Source organism: Coregonus clupeaformis, chromosome 7, assembly GCF_020615455.1.
Source record: "Coregonus clupeaformis isolate EN_2021a chromosome 7, ASM2061545v1, whole genome shotgun sequence".
Lineage (NCBI taxonomy): Eukaryota > Metazoa > Chordata > Actinopteri > Salmoniformes > Salmonidae > Coregonus > Coregonus clupeaformis.
Window position 1 is genome coordinate 50362512 of NC_059198.1, and position 27694 is coordinate 50390205.

Genomic DNA, 27694 nt, shown 5'->3' on the forward strand with positions numbered 1-27694 from the left:
TCCAGAGCGACTTACAGAATAAACTACGTTTAGCAGTAATCCATGCACAGGGAATAAACTACGTTAAACAGTAATCCATGCACAAAGAATAAGATATGTTTAGCAGTAATCCATGCACAGGGAATAAGATACGTTTAGCAGTAATCCATGCACAGGGAATAAACTACGTTTAGCAGTAATCCATGCACAGGGAATAAGATACGTTTAGCAGTAATCCATGCACAGGGAATAAACTACGTTAAACAGTAATCCATGCACAGGGAATAAACTACGTTAAACAGTACTCCATGCACAGGGAATAAGCTACGTTAAGCAGTAATCCATGCACAGGGAATACATTTTTTTACATTTTTAGTCATTTAGCAGACGCTCTTATCCAGAGCGACTTACAGAATAAACTACGTTTAGCAGTAATCCATGCACAGGGAATAAACTACGTTAAACAGTAATCCATGCACAAAGAATAAGATATGTTTAACAGTAATCCATGCACAGGGAATAAACTACGTTAAGCAGTAATCCATGCACAGGGAATAAACAACGTTAAACAGTAATCCATGCACAGGGAATAAACTATGTTTAGCAGTAATCCATGCACAGGGAATAAACTACGTTAAACAGTAATCCATGCACAAAGAATAAGATATGTTTAGCAGTAATCCATGCACAGGGAATAAACAACGTTAAACAGTAATCCATGCACAGGGAATAAACTACGTTTAGCAGTAATCCATGCACAGGGAATAAACTATGTTTAGCAGTAATCCATGCACAGGGAATAAACTACGTTAAACAGTAATCCATGCACAAAGAATAAGATATGTTTAGCAGTAATCCATGCACAGGGAATAAGATACGTTTAGCAGTAATCCATACAGAGGGAATAAGATATGTTTAGCAGTAATCCATGCACAGGGAATAAGATACGTTTAGCAGTTCAATGTAGAGAAAAAGGCGTTAAAAAGAGTGGAGTGGAGGCCAGATGTTGTCGTCTCTTTCCTCTGTGACTAGCTCATAGAGATGAGTTTGTCTGTCTGCCTGACTCACGGTGGATGACTAGAGAGTGTCTGCGAGATGTGTTTGTTGACAGGCCGTGTTTGTTAGGACATAGGCCAATGTTGAAGCGCTGTTTACGGTGGACCCTGAGCTGTTTACAATGGACTATGAGCTAATGGGCGACTGCAACTGCTCCTCCGACAGTACCATGCAAAGCGTAGTTACATTTACGCCGTTGTTTACAGAACCGTGCTTAGTCATTGACACTGAAGTACAGTACATCACAGAAACACTAGTGGCAGAACAAATCGGGGGTTATTTTTTCTCGATGTAGGCCTACCATTTTTAGCAGATCCTGTACATCTGTTTACATGAATGAGGTTTTGCGTCATGCAGTGTTTTTGGCAGCCTGTCATTAAAGGCTCCAGGGATGCGGGGATGTGTTCTTTACTTAGCGTGTGTGTGTGTGTGTGTGTGTGTGTGTGTGTGTGTGTGTGTGTGTGTGTGTGTGTGTGTGTGTGTGTGTGTGTGTGTGTGTGTGTGTGTGTGTGTGTGTGTGTGTGTGTGTGTGTGTGTGTGTGTGTGTGTGTGTGAGAGAGCGCGCGACATGGACATGGAACTGTAGTTGGCTTCACATTCACTGATGGCTTCTATCCATGATGTCAATGGCATCACTTCCTCTGATGGCTTCTATCCATGATCATGATGTCAATATCATCATTTCCTCTGATGGCTTATGGATATAAACTCTGATGGCTTCTATCAGATGTCAATAGCGCACTTCCTCTGATGGCTTCTATCCATGATCATGATGTCAATATCATCATTTCCTCTGATGGCTACTATCCATCAATCAATCAATCACATTTATTTATAAAGCCCTTTTTACATCAGCAGATGTCACAAACTGCTATACAGAAACCCAGCCTAAAACCCCTATACAGGGGGGCGACAAATCGGACAGGAAGATCACGTCAGTGACTCAACACACTCAAGTGACGCACCCCTCCGAGGGACAGCCTAAAACCCCAAACAGGAAGCAATGCAGACGTAGAAGCACGGTGGCTAGGAAAAACTCCCTAGAAAGGCAGGAACCTAGGAAGAAACCTAGAGAGGAACCAGGCTCTGAGGGGTGGCCAGTCCCCTTCTGGCTGTGCCGGGTGGAGATTATAACAGTACATGGCCATTAAGGCCAGATTGTTCTTCAAGATGTTCAAACGTTCATAGATGACCAGCAGGGTCAAATAATAATCACAGTGGTTGTAGAGGTTGCAACAGGTCAGTACATCAGGAGTAAAATGTCACTTGGCTTTTCATAGCCGGGCATTTAGAGGTTGAAATAGCAGGTGCAGTAGAGAGAGAGAGAGTTGAAAACAGCAGGTCTGGGACAAGGTAGCACGTCCGGTGAACAGGTCAGGGTTCCATAGCCGCAGGCAGAAGAGTGGAAACTGGAGCAGCAACACGACCAGGTGGACTGGGGACAGCAAGGAGTCTTCAGGCCAGGTAGTCCTGATGCATGGTCCTAGGGCTCAGGTCCTCCGGGAGGGGAGGGAGAGAGAGAGAACCAGAGGGAGCATACTTACATTCACACAGGACACCAGATAAGACAGGAGAATAACACCATATATAACAGACTGACCCTAGCCCCCCGGCACATAGACTATTGCAGCATAGATACTGGAGGCTGAGGTGGGGGGTCGGGAGACACTGTGGCCCGTCCGACGATACCCCCGGACAGGGCCAACCAGGCAGGATATAACCCAACCCACTTTGCCAAAGTACAGCCCCCACACCACTGGAGGGATATCAGCAGACCACCAACCTACTACCCTGAGACAAGGCTGAGTATAGCCCACGAAAGATCTCCTCCACTGCACGATCTCCTCCAAACCGGACAGGAAGATCACATCAGTGACTCAACCCACTCAAGTGATGCACCCCTCCTAGGGACGGCATGGAAAGCACCAGTAAGCCAGTGACTCAGCCCCCGTAATAGGGTCAGAGGCAAAGAATCCCAATGGAGAGACGGGAGCCGGCCAGGCCGAGACAGCAAGGGCGGTTCGTCGCTCCAGTGCCTTTCCGTTTACCTTCGCACCCCTGGGCCAGACTACACTCAATCATAGGACCTACTGAAGAGATGAGTCTTCAGTAAAGACTTAAAGGTCGAGACCAAGTCTGCGTCTCTCACATGGATAGGCAGACCATTCCATAAAAATGGAGCTCTATAGGAGAAAGCCCTGCCTCCAGCTGTTTGCTTAGAAATTCTAGGCACAATAAGGAGGCCTGCGTCTTGTGACCGTAGCGTACGTGTAGGTATGTACGGCTGGATCAGAAGAGATAGATAGGAGCAAGCCCATGTAATGCTTTGTAGGTTAGCAGTAAAACCTTGAAATCAGCCCTAGCCTTAACAGGAAGCCAGTGTAGAGAGGCTAGTACTGGAGTAATATGATCAAATTTTTTGGTTCTAGTCCAGATTCTAGCAGCCGTGTTTAGCACTAACTGAAGTTTATTTAGTGCTTTATCCGGGTAGCCGGAGAGTAGAGCATTGCAGTAGTCTAATCTAGAAGTGACAAAAGCATGTATTAGCTTTTCTGCATCATTTTTGGATTTTTGCAATGTTACAAAGATGGATAAAAGCTGTCCTTTAAATATTCTTGATATGTTCGTCAAAAGAGAGATCCGGTCAATAGCATCACTTCCTCTGGTGGCTACTATCCATGACCATGATGTCAATACCATCTCTTCTAGGGTTGAATATATTCCCGGTATTTTACAAATGTTCCATCCCGAGAATAAATCACTTTTCTCCCGGGTAACCCGGTATTTTCCGCCAAAACCGGAAGTGTCATTCAAAAGCATTATAAAGCATATACAGTCGTGGTCAAACGTTTTGAGAATAACACAAATATTAATTTTCACAAAGTCTACTGCCTCAGTTTTTATGATGGCAATTTGCATATACTCCAGAATGTTATGACGAGTGATCAGATTAATTGCAATTCATTGCAAAGTCCCTCTTTGCCATGAAAATTAACTTAATCCCCAAAAAACTTTTCCACTGCATTTCAGCCCTGCCAGAAAAGGACCAGCTGACATCATGTCAGTGATTCTCTCGTTTACACAGGTGAGAGTGTTGACGAGGACAAGGCTGGAGATCACTCATGCTGATTGAGTTAGAATAACAGACTGTAAGCTTTAAAAGGAGGGTGGTGCTTGAAATCATTGTTCTTCCTCTGTTAACCATGGTTACCTGCAAGGAAACACGTGTCGTCATCATTGCTAAGCACAAAAAGGGCTTCACAGGCAAGGATATTGCCGCTAGTAAGATTGCACCTAAATCAACCATTTATCGGATCATCAAGAACTTCAAGGAGAGAGGTTCAATTGTTGTGAAGAAGGCTTCAGGGCACCCAAGAAAGTCCAGCAAGCGCCCGGACCGTCTCCTAAAGTTGATTCAGCTGCGGGATCGGGGCACCGCCAGTGCAGAGCTTGCTCAGGAATGGCAGCAGGCAGGTGTGAGTGCATCTGCACGCACAGTGAGGCGAAGACTTTTGGAGGATGGCCTGGTGTCAAGAAGGGCAGCGAGGAAGCCACTTCTCTCCAGGAAAAACATCAGGGACAGACTATATACTATATTCTGCAAAAGGTACAGGGATTGGACTGCTGAGGATTGGGGTAAAGTCATTTTCTCTGATGAATCCCCTTTCCGATCGTTTGGGGCATCCGGAAAAAAGCTTGTCCGGAGAAGACAAGGTGAGCGCTACCATCAGTGGTGTGTCATGCCAACAGTAAACAGTAAAAAACACAATTTTGCCTAAGAACACAGCCATGAATAAAGAATGGTACCAACACATCCTCCGAGAGCAACTTCTCCCAACCATCCAAGAACAGTTTGGTGACGAACAATGCCTTTTCCAGCATGATGGAGCACCTTGCCATAAGGCAAAAGTGATAACTAAGTGGCTCGGGGAACAAAACATCAACATTTTTGGTCCATGGCCAGGAAACTCCCCAACCTTAATCCCGTTGAGAACTTGTGGTCGATCCTCAAGAGACGGGTGAAAAAAAAAATAACACAAATTCTGACAAACTCCAAGCATTGATTATGCAAGAATGGGCTGCCATCAGTCAGGATGTGGCCCAGAAGTTAATTGACAGCATGCCAGGGCGGATTGCAGAGGTCTTGAAAAAGAAGGGTCAACACTGCAAATATTGACTCTTTGCATAAACTTAATGTAATTGTCAATAAAAGCCTTTGACACTTATGGAATGCTTGTAATTATACTTCAGTATAACATAGTAACATCTGACAAAAATATCTAAAAACACTGAAGCAGCAAACTTTGTGAAGACCAATACTTGTGTCATTCTCAAAAATGTTGACCACGACCGTACATGTCTGGATTTGATTAGAGCTTTGATCTGCATGAAAATTCAAACCTGATGCTACCTGTGCCTGATGAGCCATACATTAAATACATTTTATGAGCCCTACATTAACAACAGCCCAAATCCCAAATGTTTGTGCCGTTATCCAATACATATTTGATATAGGCTACTAGATATATAAAGCCCATAGATGTAGCTAGCTATATAAAGCCCATAGATGTAGCTAGCTATATAAAGCCCATAGATGTAGCTAGCTATGTAAAAGCCCATAGATGTAGCTAGCTATATAAAAGCCCATAGATGTAGCTAGCTATATATAAAGCCCATAGATGTAGCTAGCTATATAAAAGCCCATATATGTAGCTAGCTATATAAAGCCCATAGATGTAGCTAGCTATATAAAGCCCATAGATGTAGCTAGCTATATAAAAGCCCATAAATGTAGCTAGCTATATAAAAGCCCATAGATGTAGCTAGCTATATAAAGCCCATAGATGTAGCTAGCTATATAAAGCCCATAGATGTAGCTAGCTATATAAAGCCCATAGATGTAGCTAGCTATATAAAAGCCCATAGATGTAGCTAGCTATATAAAAGCCCATAGATGTAGCTAGCTATATAAAGCCCATAGATGTAGCTAGCTATATAAAGCCCATAGATGTAGCTAGCTATATAAAGCCCATAGATGTAGCTAGCTATATAAGAGCCCATAGATGTAGCTAGCTATATAAGAGCCCATAGATGTAGCTAGCTATATAAAGCCTATAGATGTAGCTAGCTATATAAAGCCCATAGATGTAGCTAGCTATATAAGAGCCCTTAGATGTAGCTAGCTATATAAGAGCCCTTAGATGTAGCTAGCTATATAAAGCCCATAGATGTAGCTAGCTATATAAAGCCCATAGATGTAGCTATCTATATAAGAGCCCTTAGATGTAGCTAGCTATATAAGAGCCCATAGATGTAGCTAGCTATATGCTCTCTTGGGTAAATAAATGAAACTAGCTCCAGTAGGCTAATCTTTTGGAGTGTGAACTGTATTACTGTACTGTATTGTATTATACTGTATTATATGGACTGGAATTACACACAATGTTCAAACCATGATAAAGCAGAAGAGAACATGTGATTCTGGTGCAGCACATGCGGCCTACAAAGTTACCAGTATAGGTTAGCGAATTAGATTTTAATTTGGAAATATAATAGGGCCTATTTGTATAATTAGTAGGCTGACACATATATACCTTTTGATAATATTTCCCCTAATGTTATTAGCCTACCTCCTCTCTCTCTCTCTCTCTAGTGTTGCTTCATTCCTTCCTCGCTTCCAACAGTTAAATGAAATACGTTTCGTTGTCCTGATCTTCACCATTCTAATGACATCCTTGAATAATATAGGACTAGAATTAGATGCAGAAGCCTTTCACTTCTCTTCAGGACGATTGAACGGGTCTGAATAAATAACTGCTATATTCTACCGCCAACGTACGTGCCCTCTTCTTTCAATCTGTCCGTGAGTTCTATTGGCCGCTGTATTTAACATTCAGCAAACGAGCTTGCGTGCGTCCCTCTTCGAATAGTCTATTGGTATAAGAAATGCTAATAAAATAATCTCCAGCAAGCTATTCTAGTCTAGTTTTTCCAGTGTGGGACTCCCAAGAGCTAAGGAGCGTTGTTTTTAAGGAGAGAGGCCAGTGGAGAACAGGTGTGTGTGTGGGTGGGTGTTGCACAAGAGACAGAGGCTATAAAGTTAGAAGCTTATTATGCAACCCCATCATTAATTAGCTAAATATCAGGCTAATAGTGCATTTTAAAGTATTACCTGAAAGAGTTAGGCTAGGACATCTATATATACTGTATAGGGCATCTATATATACTGTATAGGGCTATACAGTGCTATGAAAAAGTATTTGCCCCCTTTCTAATTTTCTCTACTTTTGCATATTTGTGGTACTGAATGTTATCAGATCTTCAACCAAAACCTAATATTAGATAAAGGGAACATAAGTGAACAGATAACACAACAATTACATATTTATTTCATAAACAAAGTTATGCAACACCCAATTCCCCTGTGTGAAAAAGTAATTGCCCCCTTACACTCAATAACTGGTTGTGCCACCTTTAGCTGCAATGACTCCAACTAAATGCTTCCTGTAGTTGTTGATCAGTCTCTCACGTCGCTGTGGAGGAATTTTGGCCCACTCTTGCATGCAGAACTGCTTTAACTCAGTGACGTGTGGGTTTTCAAGCATGAACTGCTCGTTTCAAGTCCTGCCACAACATCTCAATTGGGATTAGGTCTGGACTTTGACTAGGCCATTCCAAAACTTCAAATTTGTTGCTTTTTAGCAATTTTCATGTAGACTTGATTGTGTGTTTTGGATCATTGTCTTCCTGCATGACCCAGCTGCGCTTCAGCTTCAGCTCACAGATGGATGGCCTGACATTCTCCTGTAGAATTATCTGATACAGAGCAGAATTCATGGTTCCTTCTATTAAGGCAAGTCGTCCAGGTCCTGAGGCAGCAAAGCATCCCCAAACCATCACACCACCACCACCATGCTTGACCTTTGGTATGATGTTCTTACTGTGGAATTCAGTGTTTGGTTTTCGCCAGGCATAATGGGACCCATCTCGTCCAAAAAGTTGACTCAAGTTTGCCAAAAAGCACCTGGATGATCATCAAGACTCTTGGAAGAACGTTCTATGGACAGATGATTCAAAAGTATAACTTTTTGGACGACATGGTTCCAGCAATGCCTGGCGAAAACCAAACTCTGCATTTTTCTCTTTTGTTCTCAGTATAAATAATGTGGTTGCATCGTGGGTTTTGTAACTTTCAGAATCTTCTCCCCTATGAATTGCATTTGAAGTAGAATCATAAATTATGTTTATCTGTTTATTTTTCTCACACTGACTTTATTGAAGCCAACGTGGATATCTGAAAGTATTACATGTAACGTTGTGACTCACCACAACCCTGGTGACCTTACTGTTTGTTCATCCACATCACATGAATCAGTCTGCTAAATGTCTGGTTGGCACAACAACATTTTAAAGCCAAACGTCAGTTTTTTTTTTTTTTTTTACTGTTCGGCACAGACAGTCGAACGTTTTGAGCTTGAACCCTCCCAGTCCCCCTCCGGCTGTTGACCTCGCAGCCCAGATGAAGCTGAAGACCTGATGGTACCCTATTCCTTTTATAGTGCACTAAATGGGGAATAGGGTGCCATTTGGTACAAATCCGTAATCTCTGCCCCTGACAGCACTGTAACAGCCTGCCTAGCTGACATCTGAGGTGTACATTTTTGGATAACTCCTGACAGATTCCTCTCGAAGGGAAAACCAGTGATTTAAAACAATGTCAAAGTAGATTATGAAACACACCATCCAAACATGAGGTTCCCCCCCCCCCATAGCTGATTCGGGGAGTGTTTGCATGTCCGCCGTTCATTCGCTGTTGTGATCTGACACTAAATAGAGAGAAACTCATGAGGTTGATTATGGAACACATGGACACACCTCTCTCGCTGGGTTTATTGGCGTGAGATGTGATTTTGGCTCAGTTCCTTATTTCAAAGCAGCTTGAGACATTTTCACATCTCTTAACCCTGTCAAATTATGAAATACAACTATCAGAAGGATGTATTTAATTAGACAGTTGATGGATGACAGTTTTAAAGGGCAAGGTGTTGTTACAAATACACTAGTCTCTTGTGACATACTTGACCATAGTATCTGGCCAGGACATGAGAGATATGGCTTTAAAGTTCAGAGATTACAAAGATGCAAACTTCTACTAAGACACTTAACTGTTCTCAGATCGCAGGGAAATATGACGTGCAAAAGGAGGAGGAGCTTCGGTTCTGGATCGAGGAGGTGACTGGGATGGCCATAGGAGAGAACTTCCAGAAGGGCCTGAAGGACGGAGTCATCCTGGGAGAGTAAGTGTGTGTGTGTGTGTGTGTTTCTCAGAAGAGCTGACACTGACAGAGTGTTGACATTGCAGGCAGGTGTGTGTGTGTGTGTGTGTGTGTGTGTGTGTGTGTGTGTGTGTCTCCTCCACACTGTTCTGTGACCTGTAGCTAATGTTTTCCAGGTGGAAACACTGACTTTGATTTTACACATGGGTAATCAATCGCACTCCAGTCACTGTCCACAGATTGATGTGACGATTAGCATATTGTCTATTTCACATTCCAGTGGAATACACATTTGATACACAAGTCCATACTGCAGATATAATCCTCCCCAAGATTCACTTGTTAAAAGCTACTAGCATGTTTGTTGTAAGATGCCATTTTTACATTGAACATGAGCGCTTTAAGGCATAACTCTTTCTCTCCTTTCCCCTAGCCTGATAAACAAACTGCAGCCTGGCTCGATAAAGAAAATAAACCACTCCCAACTGAACTGGCACAAGGTAGGCTAATGCTCTGAACTGGCACAAGGTAGGCTAATGCTCTGAACTGGCACAAGGTAGGCTAATGTTCTGAACTGGTACAAGGTAGGCTAATGTTCTGAACTGGTACAAGGTAGGCTAATGCTCTGAACTGGTACAAGGTAGGCTAATGTTCTGAACTGGTACAAGGTAGGCTAATGTTCTGAACTGGCACAAGGTAGGCTAATGCTCTGAACTGGCACAAGGTAGGCTAATGCTCTGAACTGGCACAAGGTAGGCTAATGCTCTGAACTGGCACAAGGTAGGCTAATGCTCTGAACTGGTACAAGGTAGGCTAATGCTCTGAACTGGTACAAGGTAGGTTAATGCTCTAAACTGGCACAAGGTAGGCTAATGCTCTGAACTGGCACAAGGTAGGCTAATGCTCTGAACTGGCACAAGGTAGGCTAATGCTCTGAACTGGTACAAGGTAGGCTAATGCTCTGAACTGGCACAAGGTAGGCTAATGTTCTGAACTGGCACAAGGTAGGCTAATGCTCTGAACTGGCACAAGGTAGGCTAATGCTCTGAACTGGCACAAGGTAGGCTAATGTTCTGAACTGGCACAAGGTAGGCTAATGCTCTGAACTGGCACAAGGTAGGCTAATGCTCTGAACTGGCACAAGGTAGGCTAATGCTCTGAATTGGCACAAGGCAGGCTAATGTTCTGAACTGGCACAAGGTAGGCTAATGTTCTGAACTGGCACAAGGTAGGCTAATGCTCTGAACTGGCACAAGGTAGGCTAATGCTCTGAACTGGCACAAGGTAGGCTAATGCTCTGAACTGGCACAAGGTAGGCTAATGCTCTGAACTGGCACAAGGTAGGCTAATGCTCTGAACTGGTACAAGGTAGGCTAATGCTCTGAACTGGCACAAGGTAGGCTAATGCTCTGAACTGGCACAAGGTAGGCTAATGCTCTGAACTGGCACAAGGTAGGCTAATGTTCTGAACTGGCACAAGGTAGGCTAATGCTCTGAACTGGCACAAGGTAGGCTAATGCTCTGAACTGGCACAAGGTAGGCTAATGCTCTGAACTGGCACAAGGTAGGCTAATGTTCTGAACTGGCACAAGGTAGGCTAATGCTCTGAACTGGCACAAGGTAGGCTAATGCTCTGAACTGGCACAAGGTAGGCTAATGCTCTGAACTGGCACAAGGTAGGCTAATGCTCTGAACTGGCACAAGGTAGGCTAATGTTCTGAACTGGCACAAGGTAGGCTAATGCTCTGAACTGGCACAAGGTAGGCTAATGCTCTGAACTGGCACAAGGTAGGCTAATGCTCTGAACTGGCACAAGGTAGGCTAATGCTCTGAACTGGCACAAGGTAGGCTAATGTTCTGAACTGGCACAAGGTAGGCTAATGCTCTGAACTGGCACAAGGTAGGCTAATGCTCTGAACTGGCACAAGGTAGGCTAATGCTCTGAACTGGCACAAGGTAGGCTAATGTTCTGAACTGGCACAAGGTAGGCTAATGTTCTGAACTGGCACAAGGTAGGTTAATGCTCTGAACTGGCACAAGGTAGGCTAATGTTCTGAACTGGCACAAGGTAGGCTAATGTTCTGAACTGGCACAAGGTAGGCTAATGTTCTGAACTGGCACAAGGTAGGCTAATGCTCTGAACTGGCACAAGGTAGGCTATTGCTCTGAACTGGCACAAGGTAGGCTAATGTTCTGAACTGGCACAAGGTAGGCTAATGTTCTGAACTGGCACAAGGTAGGTTAATGCTCTGAACTGGCACAAGGTAGGCTAATGTTCTGAACTGGCACAAGGTAGGCTAATGTTCTGAACTGGTACAAGGTAGGTTAATGCTCTGAACTGGCACAAGGTAGGTTAATGCTCTGAACTGGCACAAGGTAGGCTAATGTTCTGAACTGGCACAAGGTAGGTTAATGCTCTGAACTGGTACAAGGTAGGCTAATGTTCTGAACTGGCACAAGGTAGGTTAATGCTCTGAACTGGTACAAGGTAGGCTAATGCTCTGAACTGGTACAAGGTAGGCTAATGCTCTGAACTGGCACAAGGTAGGCTAATGTTCTGAACTGGCACAAGGTAGGCTAATGCTCTGAACTGGTACAAGGTAGGCTAATGTTCTGAACTGGTACAAGGTAGGCTAATGCTCTGAACTGGTACAAGGTAGGCTAATGCTCTGAACTGGCACAAGGTAGGCTAATGCTCTGAACTGGCACAAGGTAGGCTAATGCTCTGAACTGGTACAAGGTAGGCTAATGCTCTGAACTGGTACAAGGTAGGCTAATGCTCTGAACTGGTACAAGGTAGGTTAATGCCTTCCTCAAACATAACCCCAGTGTATGGTGTTGTTCACACCCTTCTGTAATAATATGAACACTTTTTTCAAGAGAGCACAGAAGCCATAGAGTGGCTATTCATTAAGCCTTCACCTCTCTCTCTGTCTCTGTCTGTTTGTCTCTCTCGCTCTGTCTCTCTGTCTCTCTCTCTCTCTCTCTCTCTCGCTTTCTGTCTCAACACCTTCTTTAAGGAGTTATTACTTTCTGATGTTTGTACCTAAGTCCCTTCCCCATCGCTGCTATGCCCCTCCCCCATGCATGCTATGCCTGTCTCATCCCTGCTATGCCCCTCCCCATCCATGCTATGCCCCTCCCTCATCCCTGCTATGCCCCTCCCCATCCATGCTATGCCCCTCCCTCATCCCTGATATGCCCCTCCCCATCCCTTCTGTGTTCTGGGGCCTGTTCAGGATGATGTAACGTCACAGAACATTCAGATAGAAATGGTGTAGAAGGGATAGGATTGTCTTGTCAAATAGAGTAGAAAATAGTACCAGCTCTGTAACCTGTGTTGTTGTGTTCCCCCCAGCTGGAGAACCTTGGCAACTTCATCAAAGCCATCCTGGCCTATGGCATGAAGCCTAATGACATCTTTGAGGCCAACGACCTGTTTGAGAACGGCAACATGACCCAAGTCCAGAGCACACTGCTCTCCCTGGCCAGCATGGTGAGGGGGGTACAAAGACTTTCCAAATGTTTTTTTGTGATACTTTGTAGTTTTTTATGGTAATTAGTGTATACTGGGAGAAATACTTTGCTGACAGCTACAGTGAAGTGTCACCAATACTTTCTGATAGGGTTCCTTCTCTCCAAGAGACCTGTAGCATCAATATATTTCCACATTCTTATCTCATTCCATAGGCAAAGACCAAAGGCATGCACACGTCGTGTGATATTGGTGTGAAATACGCGGACAAACAGACACGCCATTTTGACAATGAGAAGATCAAGGCTGGACAGTGTGTCATCGGACTGCAGGTAAGACATGGTGGGGATGATTGGTGATGATGTTGATGACAATAGGTTGTAAGGCTCTGTTACTGGGTGTGACTATACAATGTGTTGTTTTTGTTCATTGTTCTACCGTTCAACATTGTGCCAATGAAAATTATCCCTTTAATTGAATGTTTATATGTAGCTGATGTCACTGATTCTTCAAATGTAATACATGCACAATCGCCTTGTAATAGATGTCAGATACTTGTAAAAGATGTCAGATGCTTGTAAAATATGTCAAATACTTGTAATAGATGTCAGATACGTGTAATAGATGTCAGATACTTGTAATAGATGTCAGATACTTGTAATAGATGTCAGATACTTGTAATAGATGTCAGATACTTGTAATATATGTCAGATACTTGTAAAAGATGTCAGATGCTTGTAAAATATGTCAAATACTTGTAATAGATGTCAGATACGTGTAATATATGTCAGATACTTGTAATAGATGTCAGATACTTGTAAAATATGTCAGATACTTATAATAGATGTCAGATACTTGTAATAGATGTCAGATGCTTGTAATAGATGTCAGATACTTGTAATAGATGTCAGATACTTGTAATAGATGTCAGATACTTGTAATAGGTCTATTCAGCTAATGGTTCTATGTTCCTCCGTGTTTAGATGGGGACCAACAAGTGTGCAAGCCAGGCTGGTATGACAGCATATGGGACCAGGAGACATCTTTACGACCCAAAGACCCAGACAGACAAGCCTTACGACCAGACCACCATCAGTCTGCAGATGGGCACCAACAAAGGAGCCAGCCAGGTAAAACCAATGGTGTATTTTAACACTGTGAATGTGTATGTCTATGGGTAGAACCCACACAGTTGATTTTACATGGGTCCACTTCCCACTATTGAAACCATGATGGAACCATGATGTGATGGAAGGAACTACCCAGCAAGTGCTACTCTCAAGAGAGTCGGGGGAATGTAACAGAGAGTCGGGGGAATGTAACAGAAAGTCGGGGGAATGTAACAGAGAGTCGGGGGAATGTAACAGAGAGTCGGGGGAATGGAACAGAGAGTCGGGGGAATGGAACAGAGAGTCGGGGGAATGTAACAGAGAGCCGGGGGAATGTAACAGAGAGTCGGGGGAATGTAACAGAGAGTCGGGGGAATGTAACAGAGAGTCGGGGGAATGTAACAGAGAGTCGGGGGAATGTAACAGAGAGTCGGGGGAATGTAACAGAGAGACGGGGGAATGTAACAGAGAGACGGGGGAATCTAGATCTACTTTGCACATTGCCATAATCACATTGTTTAAAATACATAATACACATATTTGTCTCGAAGAAGACCATCCAGGTCAATATTCCTGCCTCCGAACAGTTTTCTTGGAAATCTCCTAAATGTGTCCCCCCTCCCCGTCCCCTCTTCTCTCCTAGGCCGGTATGTCCTGCCCGGGAACGCGTCGTGACATCTTCGACAATAAGCAGGTGCAGCCGGTGGACAACTCCACCATCTCCCTGCAGATGGGCACCAACAAGGCGGCGTCCCAGAAGGGCATGAGCGCGTACGGCCTGGGACGCCAGGTGTACGACCCCAAGTACTGCGGCTCGCCCACCGAGCCCGTCATCCATGCCGACGGGAGCCAGGGCACCAACTGCTCAGAGATCAGCGACAGTGACTATCAGGCAGAGGAGTTCCTCCAGGAGGGCGAGGTGGAGGAGTACCCAGTGGCTTATCAGGAAGAGGACAACTACAGCGACGTGGCCCACTACAACGAGGTCGACCAGGGCATCGACTATTAGGGCTGTCCTCTCAGGGCCATCCGACACTAGCCTGGTACCAGATCTGTCTGTGCTGCCAATGACCATAGGAGTTGGCAACCGGACTAATCCGGCTCCACCATAGCACAACACCAACCGCTAGACGGAGCAGTAAACAGTGTGTTTTATCCACGACAAGCAGAGCAAGTCTTTTCCTCTGTGGTCTTCTTTTTATTGTATTTTTTATTTTTATTGAAGCCTAAGAGAGAGAAATATTGCCTTGAGTTCATTACTTCTTCACCTCCTCCCAACTCTTCTTCCATTTGAGCAGCAGTGGTTTCAGTCAGTTGTAGTTAAAGCATAGAACGTGCTGAGACACAGTGTTGGAGATGTGCTATATTAGGCTTGAGAACATTCCTTCTAAATCTACAATTACATTATGAAGTTGTATCATTGCAATCATTCCACTTTTTTTTATCCCCAGACTTCCTTTACTGATTGACTCATCCCTTTAAAGGAATTCACACAATCATGCCAGTCTTAAAGGTTCACCAGCTGCTTTGATATTTTTTTAAATGTTTACTCATCTCCTAGCCAACCTAAAATGACCAATATTACTTTCTTTTTTTTATTGATACAAATCAAAGTGAGTGAAAATGTGGAGGAGTCAGGACATTTAATCTGTTTCATTTTAGTAGGTTTCAATCTTAACCACTGGACCATTTAGCTTTTACCTGAAATCGTGAAGTGAGTACTTTCTAATGGATTTTCCATTAGACCAGACAACCAAACCAGAATGTCCTGCTTTTATTGCAAACGGTATGGCTAATCTTATTATGCCAATACATGTCATTTAACCTTTATTTAACCAGGAAAATCGCCTTTGAGGTTAGAAACCTATTTTTCGAGGGTGACCTGGCAAGAGGTCAACAGGAAGTAGTCAACATGTACACACAATACATTAAAAAACAATTAGAATGGTCAATTACATTCTCTTCTATCAGAGCTTTAAACTCAGGCAGCGGCACCCTCTCCTCCAGTTTTAAAGTATTTTGTAGTTTGTTCCAAGTCCAAGAAGTGTTGTAGGAGAATGATTGTTTCCCCCATTTCAATACTTTCCCTGGGAACTGAGAATGAGAGCACTGACAGAGTGGAGGCTGTAGGATTGTGATGTTGTTAAGTGAGGAGCAAAGATACGTAGGGAAGAGTCAAAGATATGTAGGGAGGAGCCAAAGCACTGCCTTGTACACACATATGTACCCGTGCCTTCTGGTAGGAAGGGAGGGCCACTTCACCATGTTGTATAGTTCACAGTGATGGGTCTTGCATTAGTTATAGCCCTAAGTGATCCATGATACACCGCGTCCAGCATAATCCAACACAGATAAAAATTGCCCTTGTACAAGATCCTTCCTATCTGACATAGGAAAAACAAGATTTGTTCCTAAAATAAAAATCTAATTTCAGCTTCAGTTTCTTTGTCAAGTTTTCAATGTGCTGTTTGAAATTAAGCTGTTCATCTATACATATGCCCAGGTACTTATAAGAATATACCCTTCTGATCAGTTGGCCATTTAAAGTTAAAATCTGCAAATGACTCCATTTGTCTGCTTTGAGGTTAGACAAAACCATGTGCTGAGTCTTTCTGGCATTCAGCACAGTTTCAGGTGGAAGAGTTGTTTCTGAATGGCATCCAAAGCCAGTTGCAAATCCTGAAATGCATTCTCAATTTTAGAGGCAGAGGAGTAGACAATTGTGTCATACAGGTGGAGTTTTTTTCCCAAAGTTAACATGTTCACCAACATCATTAATATACAGTGTGAAAAGGACCGGCCCTAACATGGACCCTTGAGGGACTCCTTTCTCTGACTTCATGCCTCCTACTGCGCCACACACTGGGTTCTGTCAGAGAGGTCGTTTTGGAACCAATCCAACTCTCCAGCACAAAACCTATTTATTTCTCATCTATTCAGCAGCAGGGCATGGTCAACATGTCTCATGTTCTTATTTTTTTTTTTTATCACCTTTATTTCACCAGGTAAGCCAGTTGAGAACAAGTTCTCATTTACAACTGTGACCTGGCCAAGATAAAGCAAAGCAGTGCGATTGAAAACAACAACAGAGTTACATATGGGGTAAAACATTTACATTACATTTACGCCATTTAGCAGATGCTCTTATCCAGAGCGACTTACAAATTGATTTATAGATGGCCTGGAGCCAGTGGGTTTGGCGACGAATATGTAGTGAGGACCAGCCAACAAGAGCGTACAGGTCACAGTGGTGGGTAGTATATGGGGCTTTGGTGACAAAACGGATGGCACTGTGATAGACTACATCCAATTTGCTGAATAGAGTGTTGGAGGCTATTTTGTAAATGACATTGCCGAAGTCAAGGATCGGTAGGATAGTCAGTTTTACGAGGGCGTAATCTCTGGGGATCTCAGACGTTACGAAAGAGAGGTTGAACAGGCTAGTAATAGGGGTTGCGACAATTTCGGCGGCTAGTTTTAGAAAGAAAGGGTCCAGATTGTCTAGCCCAGATGATTTGTAGGGGTCCAGATTTAGCAGCTCTTTCAGGCCATCAGCTATCTGAATTTGGGTGAAGGAGAAGCGGGGGGGGCAAGTTGCAGCGGAGGGTGCAGAGCTGGTGGCCGGGGTAGTGGTATCCAGGTGGAAAGCATGGCCAGCCGTAGCAAAATGCTTGTTGAAATTCTCGATTATTGTAGATTTATCGGTGGTGATAGTGTTTCCGAGCCTCAGTGCAGTGGGCAGCTGGGAGGAGGTGCTCTTATTCTCCATGGACTTTACAGTGTCCCAAAACTTTTTGGAGTTAGTGCTACAGGATGCACATTTCTGTTTGAAAAAGTTAGCCTTTGCTTTCCTAACTGCTTGTGTATATTGGTTCCTAACTTCCCTGAAAAGTTGCATATCGCGGGGGCTATTTGATGCTAATGCAGTACGCCACAGGATGTTTTTGTGCTGGTCAAGGGCAGTCAAGTCTGAGGAGAACCAGGGGCTATATCTGTTCTTAGTTCTGTATTTTTTGAATGGGGCATGTTTATTTAAGATTGAGAGGAAATTACTTTTAAAGAACAACCAGGCATCCTCTACTGACGGAATGAGATCTATATCCATCCAGGATACCCGGGCCAGGTCAATTAGGAAGGCCTGCTCGCTAAGGTGTTTTAGGGAGTGTTTGACAGTGATGAGGGGTGGTCGTTTGACCGCGGACCCGTTACGGACGCAGGCAATAAGGCAGTGATCACTGAGATCCTGGTTGAAGACAGCGGAGGTGTATTTAGAGGGTAAGTTAGTCAGGATGATATCTATGAGGGTACCCATGTTTACGGATTTAGGGTTGTACCTGGTAGGTTCGTTGATTATTTGTGTGAGATTGAGGGCATCTAGTTTGGACTGTAGGATGGCCGGGGTGTTAAGCATATCCCAATTTAGGTCACCAAGCAGTACGAACTCTGAGGATAAATGGGGGCAATCAATTCACATATGGTGTCCAGGGCACAGCTGGGGGGCTGGAGGGGTCTGTAGCAAGCGGCAACAGTGAGAGACTTATTTCTGGAAAGGTGGATTTTTAGAAGTAGAAGCTCAAACTGTTTGGGCACAGACCTGGATAGTATGATAGAGCTCTGCAGGCTATCTCTACAGTAGATTGCAACTCCACCCCCTTTGGCAGTTCTATCTAGATGGAAAATGTTGTAGTTGGGGATGGACATTTCAGAATTTTTGGTGGCCTTCCTAAGCCAGGATTCAGACACTGCTAGAACATCAGGGTTGGTGGAGTGTGCTAACGCAGTGAATAACTCAAACTTAGGAAGGAGGCTTCTGATGTTAACGTGCAGAAAACCAAGTCTTTTACGGTTACAGAAGTCAACAAATAATAGCTCCTAGGGAGTAGGAGTGATACTGGGGGCTGCAGGGCCTGGGTTAGCCTCTACATCACCAGAGGAACAGAGGAGGACTAGAATAAGGATACGGCTAAAGGCTTTAAGAACTGGTCTTCTAGTGCGTTGGGTACAGCGAATAAAGGGGGCAGAGTTCTGGGCGTTGTAGAAAAGATTCAGGGCATTATGTACAGACAAGGATATGGAAGGATATGAGTACAGTGGAGGTAAACCTAAGCGTTGGGTAACAATGAAAGAGATAGCTTCACTGGAGGAACCGATTGAGCCGGTCTCGGCGTGTATGGGGGGTGGAACAAAGGAACTATTTGAGGCAGTTTGAGAGGGACTTGGGGTTCTACAGTGAAATTGTATAATAAGAACTAACTGGAACAGCAATAGGCAAGGCATATTGACATGGGAGAGAGGCATAAAGCAATCACAGGTGTTATTAGAGAGACCTAAGACAACAACTGGTAATGGCGATAAAGTTTGGGCTGAGGCTAAACAGAATAAACAGGACAGGGTACCGTGTAAAGGAACAGTCCAGCAGGCATCAGCTGTGCAGTTGAGTGATCATAAGGTCCAGTGAACAGCAATATGTGAGTCCGAGAGCAGTTCAAATTGGTGCTTCAGCACAGCGAGCAGGAAGCACGGTTGTAGTTTGTGTGTGCTAGCGGGCCGGGGCTAGCAGATGGATCTTTGTGGTCGTCGCAACGGGAAGCCTGTTGAAACCACAGACGATTACGTCGGCAGACCAGTCGTGATGGATCGGCAGGGCTCCGTGCCGACTCTAGGAGGTCCCGTCCGGTTGACAGAGAGGTAGATAGCCGGGAGATGTGCCTGACTCAAGGCTAGCTCAAGGCTGATTAGCCAACAACAACGTTCATTTGGTTGCAGCTAGCTAGTTGCGATTATCCAGTGTTAAAGGTCCAGTGATTCAGTGATTCCGGCAGAAAATCCGATATGTTCTGGGTTGATAACTCGCTGTGCAGACAGTGCAGACTGGCCGATAATAGTCCAGGCTAGAGCTGGCTGGTAGGTAGTGCAGGCCACGGACAATGGAGAAAAGCCGCTAACGGTGGCTAATAGCAAGTAGCTAGTTAGCTGGTTAGCTGGCTACTCCCGTCCGGTAGACAGAGAGGTAGATAGCCGGGGCTAGCTCAAGGCTAACTGGTGCTACGGGGGCAGTGGTGATTATCCTACAGCAACATCCATTCTACATCCATTCGGTTGCGGCTAGCTAGATCCGGTGTTAAGGTCCAGTGATTTAGTTATTCCGGCAGAAAATCTGATGTTCTGGGTGAAAACCGCTAACGGTGGCTAATAGCAAGTTGCTAGTTAGCTGGCTAGCTGGCTGGCTAGTTTCAACTAGAGATCCTAGATAAAGGTGAGTAAATAATAGAATCCGTTCCACATTGAGTGAGGCGGGTTGCAGGAAAGTATATTTAGTAGAAGGATGAAAAGTGTGATAGGGAAATATATACGTAAAATATATTTTAAAAAATACAAAAAAGGCTATTTACACGGACACACAAGAGAACACGACTGCACTGTTACGCTATCTTGGATATATCGCCATGTCTCACTCTAATTATAAACCAGGGCTGAGTTTGAAATGGTAACCTATTCCATATAATATAGTGCACTACTTTTGAGGGGTTTTGGAAAGCAGCTCTCTGTCCTGAATCGATGTCCCACAGTTTTCTGGAGACCGCAACGCAACAGCAGTCAGTCTCAGAAGTAGAACAAGTCAGCAAAAGAAAGTCACAGGCTTTGTCCGAAAAGGCACCCTGTTCACTATATAGTGCACTGCTTTTGACCAGGGCCCATAGTGCTCTAGTCAAAAGCAGTGCACTATGTAGGGAAAAAGGGTGGCATTAAGGACAAAGCCACTAACTGAAGAGAAAATTGCCTGATGTGTCCCTGCATGCTTCATGTACTGACCGTTTAGTCGTTAACCGTTTTAAAAGTAATCATTGAAATGTTAACTGCGGTCTCTCTGTTTCTGTGGCCAGAAGAAAGAAAGCCCTGCATTTATGATGCGTCTCAGGAATGATTTATCAATCGTGACAGTAACGTAGAACTTGATTAACTGTTCCGATGGCTTGGCCGGCTATACAAGCCATGACAGAGGACCAGCGGATCAGAGGACCAGCGGATCAGAGGACCAGTGGGACAGAGGACCAGCGGATCAGAGGACCAGCGGGACAGAGGCCCATCGGGACAGAGGATCATCGGGACAGAGGACCATCGGGACAGAGGACCATCGGGACAGAGGACTAGCGGTCCTGTCAGAGGACTAGTGGATCAGAGAACTAGTGGATCCGCCAGCATCCACAGAAACATCACACGTCAAACAGAGTATTGCATTTGATTAGGTTAAGCTTTCTGCTCTCTCTTTCTTCTTGGGCAGTAGAAAGGCTGAACTGAAAGCAAAGTGATGACAACTAGCATTCCTCTGAGTTCTGGGAAAGGGATGGTGCAGTGAATCAGTTCTGAGGATGGCTGTCTGTGTGTCAGTTCTGAGGATGGCTGTCTGTGTGTCCGTTCTGAGGATGGCTGTCTGTGTGTCAGTTCTGAGGATGGCTGTCTGTGTGTCCGTTCTGAGGATGGCTGTCTGTGTGTCCGTTCTGAGGATGTCTGTCTGTGTGTCCGTTCTGAGGATGGCTGTCTTGTGTGTTGGACAGGTCTGCAGAGCGTTAGTGTTGGACAGGTCTGCAGAGCGTTAGTGTTGGACAGGTCTGCAGAGCGTTAGTGTTGGACAGGTCTGCAGAGCGTTAGTGTTGGGACAGGTCTGCAGAGCGTTAGTGTTGGACAGGTCTGCAGAGCGTTAGTGTTGGGACAGGTCTGCAGAGCGTTAGTGTTGGACAGGTCTGCAGAGCGTTAGTGTTGGACAGGTCTGCAGAGCGTTAGTGTTGGACAGGTCTGCAGAGCGTTAGTGTTGGACAGGTCTGCAGAGCGTTAGTGTTGGACAGGTCTGCAGAGCGTTAGTGTTGGGACAGGTCTGCAGAGCGTTAGTGTTGGACAGGTCTGCAGAGCGTTAGTGTTGGACAGGTCTGCAGAGCGTTAGTGTTGGGACAGGTCTGCAGAGCGTTAGTGTTGGGACAGGTCTGCAGAGCGTTAGTGTTGGGACAGGTCTGCAGAGCGTTAGTGTTGGACAGGTCTGCAGAGCGTTAGTGTTGGACAGGTCTGCAGAGCGTCATCCCAAATCAGTTCGCTGCTTGGGAATAATCTGTGCTTTGTGTGAGAGCTGTGGAATCCGAGATTGAAAACGCAAGACTCAAGAGAAAGCAGTCCAAAAAAGGTGGACACCGCTGTAGGAAGGCCTTGAAGGGAAGGCAGAACTCCAACCAACATGGCAAACAGAAACAGTTTAGATACCCCCCTCACTCACACAAACAGCAGATCCTGCTCAGGCAGCCTGTGTACTGAAGGTTTTTAAAACGATGTGGTGTAACCTTGGTTAGCCGTAGACTGTTACTGTTTAAGAGGCTACCATTCGGTTTTGGTTAATGTCAATTTTTTCTGTGGTGTATTTTGCTCAGTCACATTAACCTGAGAAAGTTTACCAAATGAGTTGAATAGGGAACAGAGAAGGTACAGTGGTGTGTATTCACATTGTAGCTGAGTGAATCTAGCATAGTGGCTGACATTGGAGCATTCTATTTCCTCTATACCCAGAGAGCTTCCAACCAATACTTAACCAGGATTTAGACGGAGGGTCTGTGGTTTGAAACTGCTTTTAGCTTCATCTCACATTACAAACGGCATATTTCTTTAAAAAAAATAATTACCATAACATTCAAAGACGATAATAACCCATCCACACTTCTATTTCTCTTCGTTCCCTATTCTTCCAGTGGTTTTGCAGTGTAACGTGATAGAGCCAGTCGGGGATCTAATGACATCTGATGGATGGCTGGTTGCCTCCAAAGACAATACAACGGGAGACTGTGAGCCGTATCTGTGAAAACATTCTCAGCTAGCCTCCCTTCCGAGGTCTGGACTTTATTAGCTGAAAGCTCCAGCTAGCTGCTCCTCATGCCGTAACTCAACGCACCTCCTGGGATGGGGGGGGAGACAGGGGTGAGCGAAGGAGGATATATATCAGGGTCCTGGCAGACACATGGACATGGAGGCTAGGGGGGTGTACGACCATTTCCTGCAGCTGACGGGCTGCTAATCGTCATGAGATCTGCTGGGGAGACCTAGGCCCTGATCCATGACCAGTGGGAGTCTCTTGTAGGGAGCCACAGACCATTTACTAGCCCAGTTATCCAGAACACCAAACCTGGATTTACCTCCGTGTTTTAACCAAAGGGGTAAGAATTGTCTGTTTCCATCTATGCGGGCCGGAACCCATGTCCCACTGGGCCGTGGCTCAGGCAGGCCTGCTCTAACTTGGGGCCAAGACAAGACATTTACAGCCTGCTCTAACTTGGGGCCAAGGCAAGACATTTACAGCCTGCTCTAACTTGGGGCCAAGGCATGGCATTTACAGCCTGCTCTAACTTGGGGCCAAGGCAAGACATTTACAGCCTGCTCTAACTTGGGGCCAAGGCAAGGCATTTACAGCCTGCTCTAACTTGGGGCCAAGGCAAGACATTTACAGCCTGCTCTAACTTGGGGCCAAGGCAAGACATTTACAGCCTGCTCTAACTTGGGGCCAAGGCAATGCATTTACAGCCTGCTCTAACTTGGGGCCAAGGCAATGCATTTACAGCCTGCTCTAACTTGGGGCCAAGGCAAGACATTTACAGCCTGCTCTAACTTGGGGCCAAGGCAATGCATTTACAGCCTGCTCTAACTTGGGACCAAGGCAATGCATTTACAGAACAATGGCAAACTGTGAACATGGGTTTACACATTCTAGGTTTAACACCTCACAGAGCAACTGTTTGACGATGCAGATGTTCACCAGTCCTCACTGTCAGCCCTAGATATGGAAACACCATGTCCATATCAGCCCTAGATATGGAAACACCATGTCCATATCAGCCCTAGATATGGAAACACCATGTCCATATCAGCCCTAGATATGGAAACACCATGTCCCTAGTATAACATCAGCCCTAGATATGGAAACACCATGTCCCTAGTATGACATCAGCCCTAGATATGGAAACACCATGTCCCTAGCATAACATCAGCCCTAGATATGGAAACACCATGTCCCTAGTATAACATCAGCCCTAGATATGGAAACACCATGTCCATATCAGCCCTAGATATGGAAACACCATGTCCCTAGTATAACATCAACCCTAGATATGGAAACACCATGTCCCTAGTATGACATCAGCCCTAGATATGGAAACACCATGTCCCTAGTATGACATCAGCCCTAGATATGGAAACACCATGTCCCTAGTATGACATCAGCCCTAGATATGGAAACACCATGTCCCTAGCATAACATCAGCCCTAGATATGGAAACACCATGTCCCTAGTATAACATCAGCCCTAGATATGGAAACACCATGTCCCTAGTATAACATCAGCCCTAGATATGGAAACACCATGTCCCTAGCATAACATCAGCCCTAGATATGGAAACACAATATCCTTAGTATAACATCAGCCCTAGATATGGAAACACAATATCCTTAGTATAACATCAGGGTGTATAAACTAGTGGAAGACTTGTGGAACAGTGGAAAAGCAGCATTGATGTTCAGGAGCTGAAAACTAGTTTAATTGCTTGACTGCCTGTCAAATAAATGTCACAGTTAATCTACAATGAATGCATTACTGTATCAGGGATACTTTTGTACGACAGCATGTCAAACCATATAGAATGTGCACTGAAAAACGTTCACTACCTTCTTTGGTTGTGAACTACACAGATCTAACTACATAGGTTGAGTAGGGTCTGGGAGTGAGTTAGTGAGTATGATGAGGCCTTATCCTCCATCACATGACAGTGGAGGGCTGTTAGCAAAACATTTGCATTCCTCAGGGCGGCAGGTAGCTTAGTGGGGCGGCAGGTAGCTTAGTGGTTAAGAGCGTTGTGCCAGTAACCGAAAGATGGCTGGTTCTAATCCCCGAGCCGACTAGGTGAAAAATCTGTCGATGCTCCTGTAAGTTGCTCTGGATAAGAGCAGCTGCTAAATGACTAAAATCTAAATCAGCCTCAGGGAATGTGCACAAGTACAAAGTGATTATTCAACTGCCATTGCACCCCAACCTGTACTAAAAGGCTTCAGGATGTTTGGGTCATAGTCACATCCAACACACAGTACATTCTGCTACAGATGTTAGCATCTGGCTTGAAGGACCAAAGCATTTAATCGCCTTCAACATAGGATGCTGTACTAAATTGTCCTACAGCCTTCCTTACAACCTCTGTTAAAGGAGCATAGCGTCTATAATGCCTCTCAGTAGCCTAGCGTGCTACGCATTAGCCTAGTGTGCTACGCAGTAGCCTAGCGTGCTACACATTAGCCTATTGTGCTACGCAGTAGCCTAGCGTGCTACACATTAGCCTAGCGTGCTACGCATTAGCCTTGTTTGTGTGAAACCCAAGTTGTGTCTTCATTTAGGAAGAGAGGTCTGTGGCTGGTGCTGATCTAAACCAGCTGGGCGCTGTATAAGGGTCACAGTCATACGCCATTATCTGTAAATTACTTGTTTCTCAGTCCAGCAATTAGAGCTCATTTCCTTGCATGTTGACATTGGGTGAGACAAGGCAACATTCACCACTGGGGGAACCGAGAGGGAATCTGGTTTCTGTATGGTCCAACCACCACTGATTTCTTCCTGTCCGGTTTGCCGCCCCCTCGGGCTCGTGCAGTGGAGGAGATCTTCGTGGGCTATACTCAGCCTTGTCTCAGGGTAGTAGGTTGGTGGTCTGTTGATATCCCTCTGGTGATGTGGGGGCTGTGCTTTGGCAAAGTGGGTGGGGTTATATCCTGCCTGGTTGGCCCTGTCTGGGGATATCGTCGGGCCACAGTGTCTCCCGATCCCCCGTCCGTCCGTCCGTCTCAGTCTCCAGTATCTATGCTGCAATAGTCTATGTGCCAGGGGGCTAGGGTCAGTCTGTTATATATGGTGTTATTCTCCGGTCTTATCTGGTGTCCTGTGTGAATTTAAGTATGCTCCCTCTAATTCTCTCTCCCTCCCCTCCCGGAGGACCTGAGCCCTAGGACCATGCCTCAGGACTACCTGGCCTGATGACTCCTTGCTTTCCACTCTTCTGCCTGCAGCTATGGAACCCTGACCTGTTCACTGGACGTGCTACCTTGTCCCGGACCTGCTGTTTTCAACTCTCTCTCTCTACCGCACCTGCTATTTCAACCTCTAAATGCCCGGCTATGAAAAGCCAAGTGACATTTACTCCTGATGTACTGACCTGTTGCAACCTCTACAACCACTGTGATTATTATTTGACCCTGCTGGTCATCTATGAACGTTTGATCATCTTGGAGAAAAATCTGGCCTTAATGGCCATGTACTGTTATAATCTCCACCTGGCACAGCCAGAAGGGGACTGGCCACCCCTCAGAGCCTGGTTCCTCTCTAGGTTTCTTCCTAGGTTTCTGCCTTTCTAGGGAGTTTTTCCTAGCCACTGTGCTTCTACATCTGCATTGCTTGCTGTTTGGGGTTTTAGGCTGGGTTTCTGTATTACATTTACATTTACGTCATTTAGCAGACGCTCTTATCCAGAGCGACTTACAAATTGGTGCATTCACCCAATAGCCAGTGGGATAACCACTTTACAATTGTTTTTTTTGGGGGGGTAGAAGGATTACTTTATCCTATCCCAGGTATTCCTTAAAGAGGTGGGGTTTCAAATGTCTCCGGAAGGTGGTGAGTGACTCCGCTGTCCTGGCGTCGTGAGGGAGCTTGTTCCACCATTGGGGTGCCAGAGCAGCGAACAGTTTTGACTGGGCTGAGCGGGAACTGTGCTTCCGCAGAGGAAGGGGAGCCAGCAGGCCAGAGGTGGATGAACGCAATGCCCTCGTTTGGGTGTAGGGACTGATCAGAGCCTGAAGGTACGGAGGTGCCGTTCCCCTCACAGCTCCATAGGCAAGCACCATGGTCTTGTAACAGATGCGAGCTCCAACTGGAAGCCAGTGGAGTGTGCGGAGGAGCGGGGTGAGGTGAGAGAACTTGGGAAGGTTGAACACCAGACGGGCTGCGGCATTCTGGATGAGTTGTAGGGGTTTAATGGCACAGGCAGGGAGCCCAGCCAACAGCGAGTTGCAGTAATCCAGACGGGAGATGACAAGTGCCTGCATTAGGACCTGTGCCGCTTCCTGTGTAAGGCAGGGTCGTACTCTCCGAATGTTGTAGAGCATGAACCTACACTTTGTGACATCTGCTGATGTGAAAAGGGCTTTATAAATACAATTTGATTGATTGATTTCTGTATGGCTCAACCACCACTGGTTTCTGTACGTCCCAACCACCACTGGTTTCTGTACGTCCCAACCACCACTGGTTTCTGTACGGCCCAACCACCACTGGTTTCTGTACGGCCCAACCACCACTGGTTTATGTATGTCCCAACCACCACTGGTTTCTGTACGGCCCAGCCACCACACTATGAGATAGTAACAACAACATGGCCGAACAGTGAGATGGTGAATACCTCAGATTCAATCCAATGAGAAGTAAGACTTCCTCTGTTTTCCTGCCAGTTAGTAACTTCTGACAGACTGTATATAAAACTCAACAGTAGGCCTGTAAAGAGTACCAGACTACTTCAGTCACGGTCCTATCTAACCACACAAACATGTCTAAGGGTGTTTTCACATTTGGTCCCTTTCAGACAGTTTTTGTGAACTCGGTGTGGTTCGCTCATTTTTTTTTGGGACAGAATTTTGGAAAACCCTGCACTAGACTACTGCAACACCGTTTCACCTGCCATAAACCCCTCACATTGGTGGCACAAAGATAATGATGTGCAGGTTCGCAGAAAAAAAAA

General features: G+C 45.2%; 1 protein-coding gene across 1 annotated transcript in view; it reads left to right on the top strand.

Annotated features, from left to right (window-relative positions):
- Positions 1–16334, top strand: part of LOC121569943 (calponin-3) — a 33835-nt gene extending 17501 nt beyond the window's left edge. The window contains exons 2-7 of the mRNA XM_041881299.2: positions 9211–9332; positions 9745–9811; positions 12670–12807; positions 13002–13118; positions 13770–13916; positions 14539–16334. Of these exons, the coding sequence (XP_041737233.2) occupies positions 9211–9332; positions 9745–9811; positions 12670–12807; positions 13002–13118; positions 13770–13916; positions 14539–14904 (957 nt within the window). The 3' untranslated portion in view covers positions 14905–16334. The remainder of the gene's footprint in view (positions 1–9210; positions 9333–9744; positions 9812–12669; positions 12808–13001; positions 13119–13769; positions 13917–14538) is intronic.
- Positions 16335–27694: the final 11360 nt, after the last annotated feature.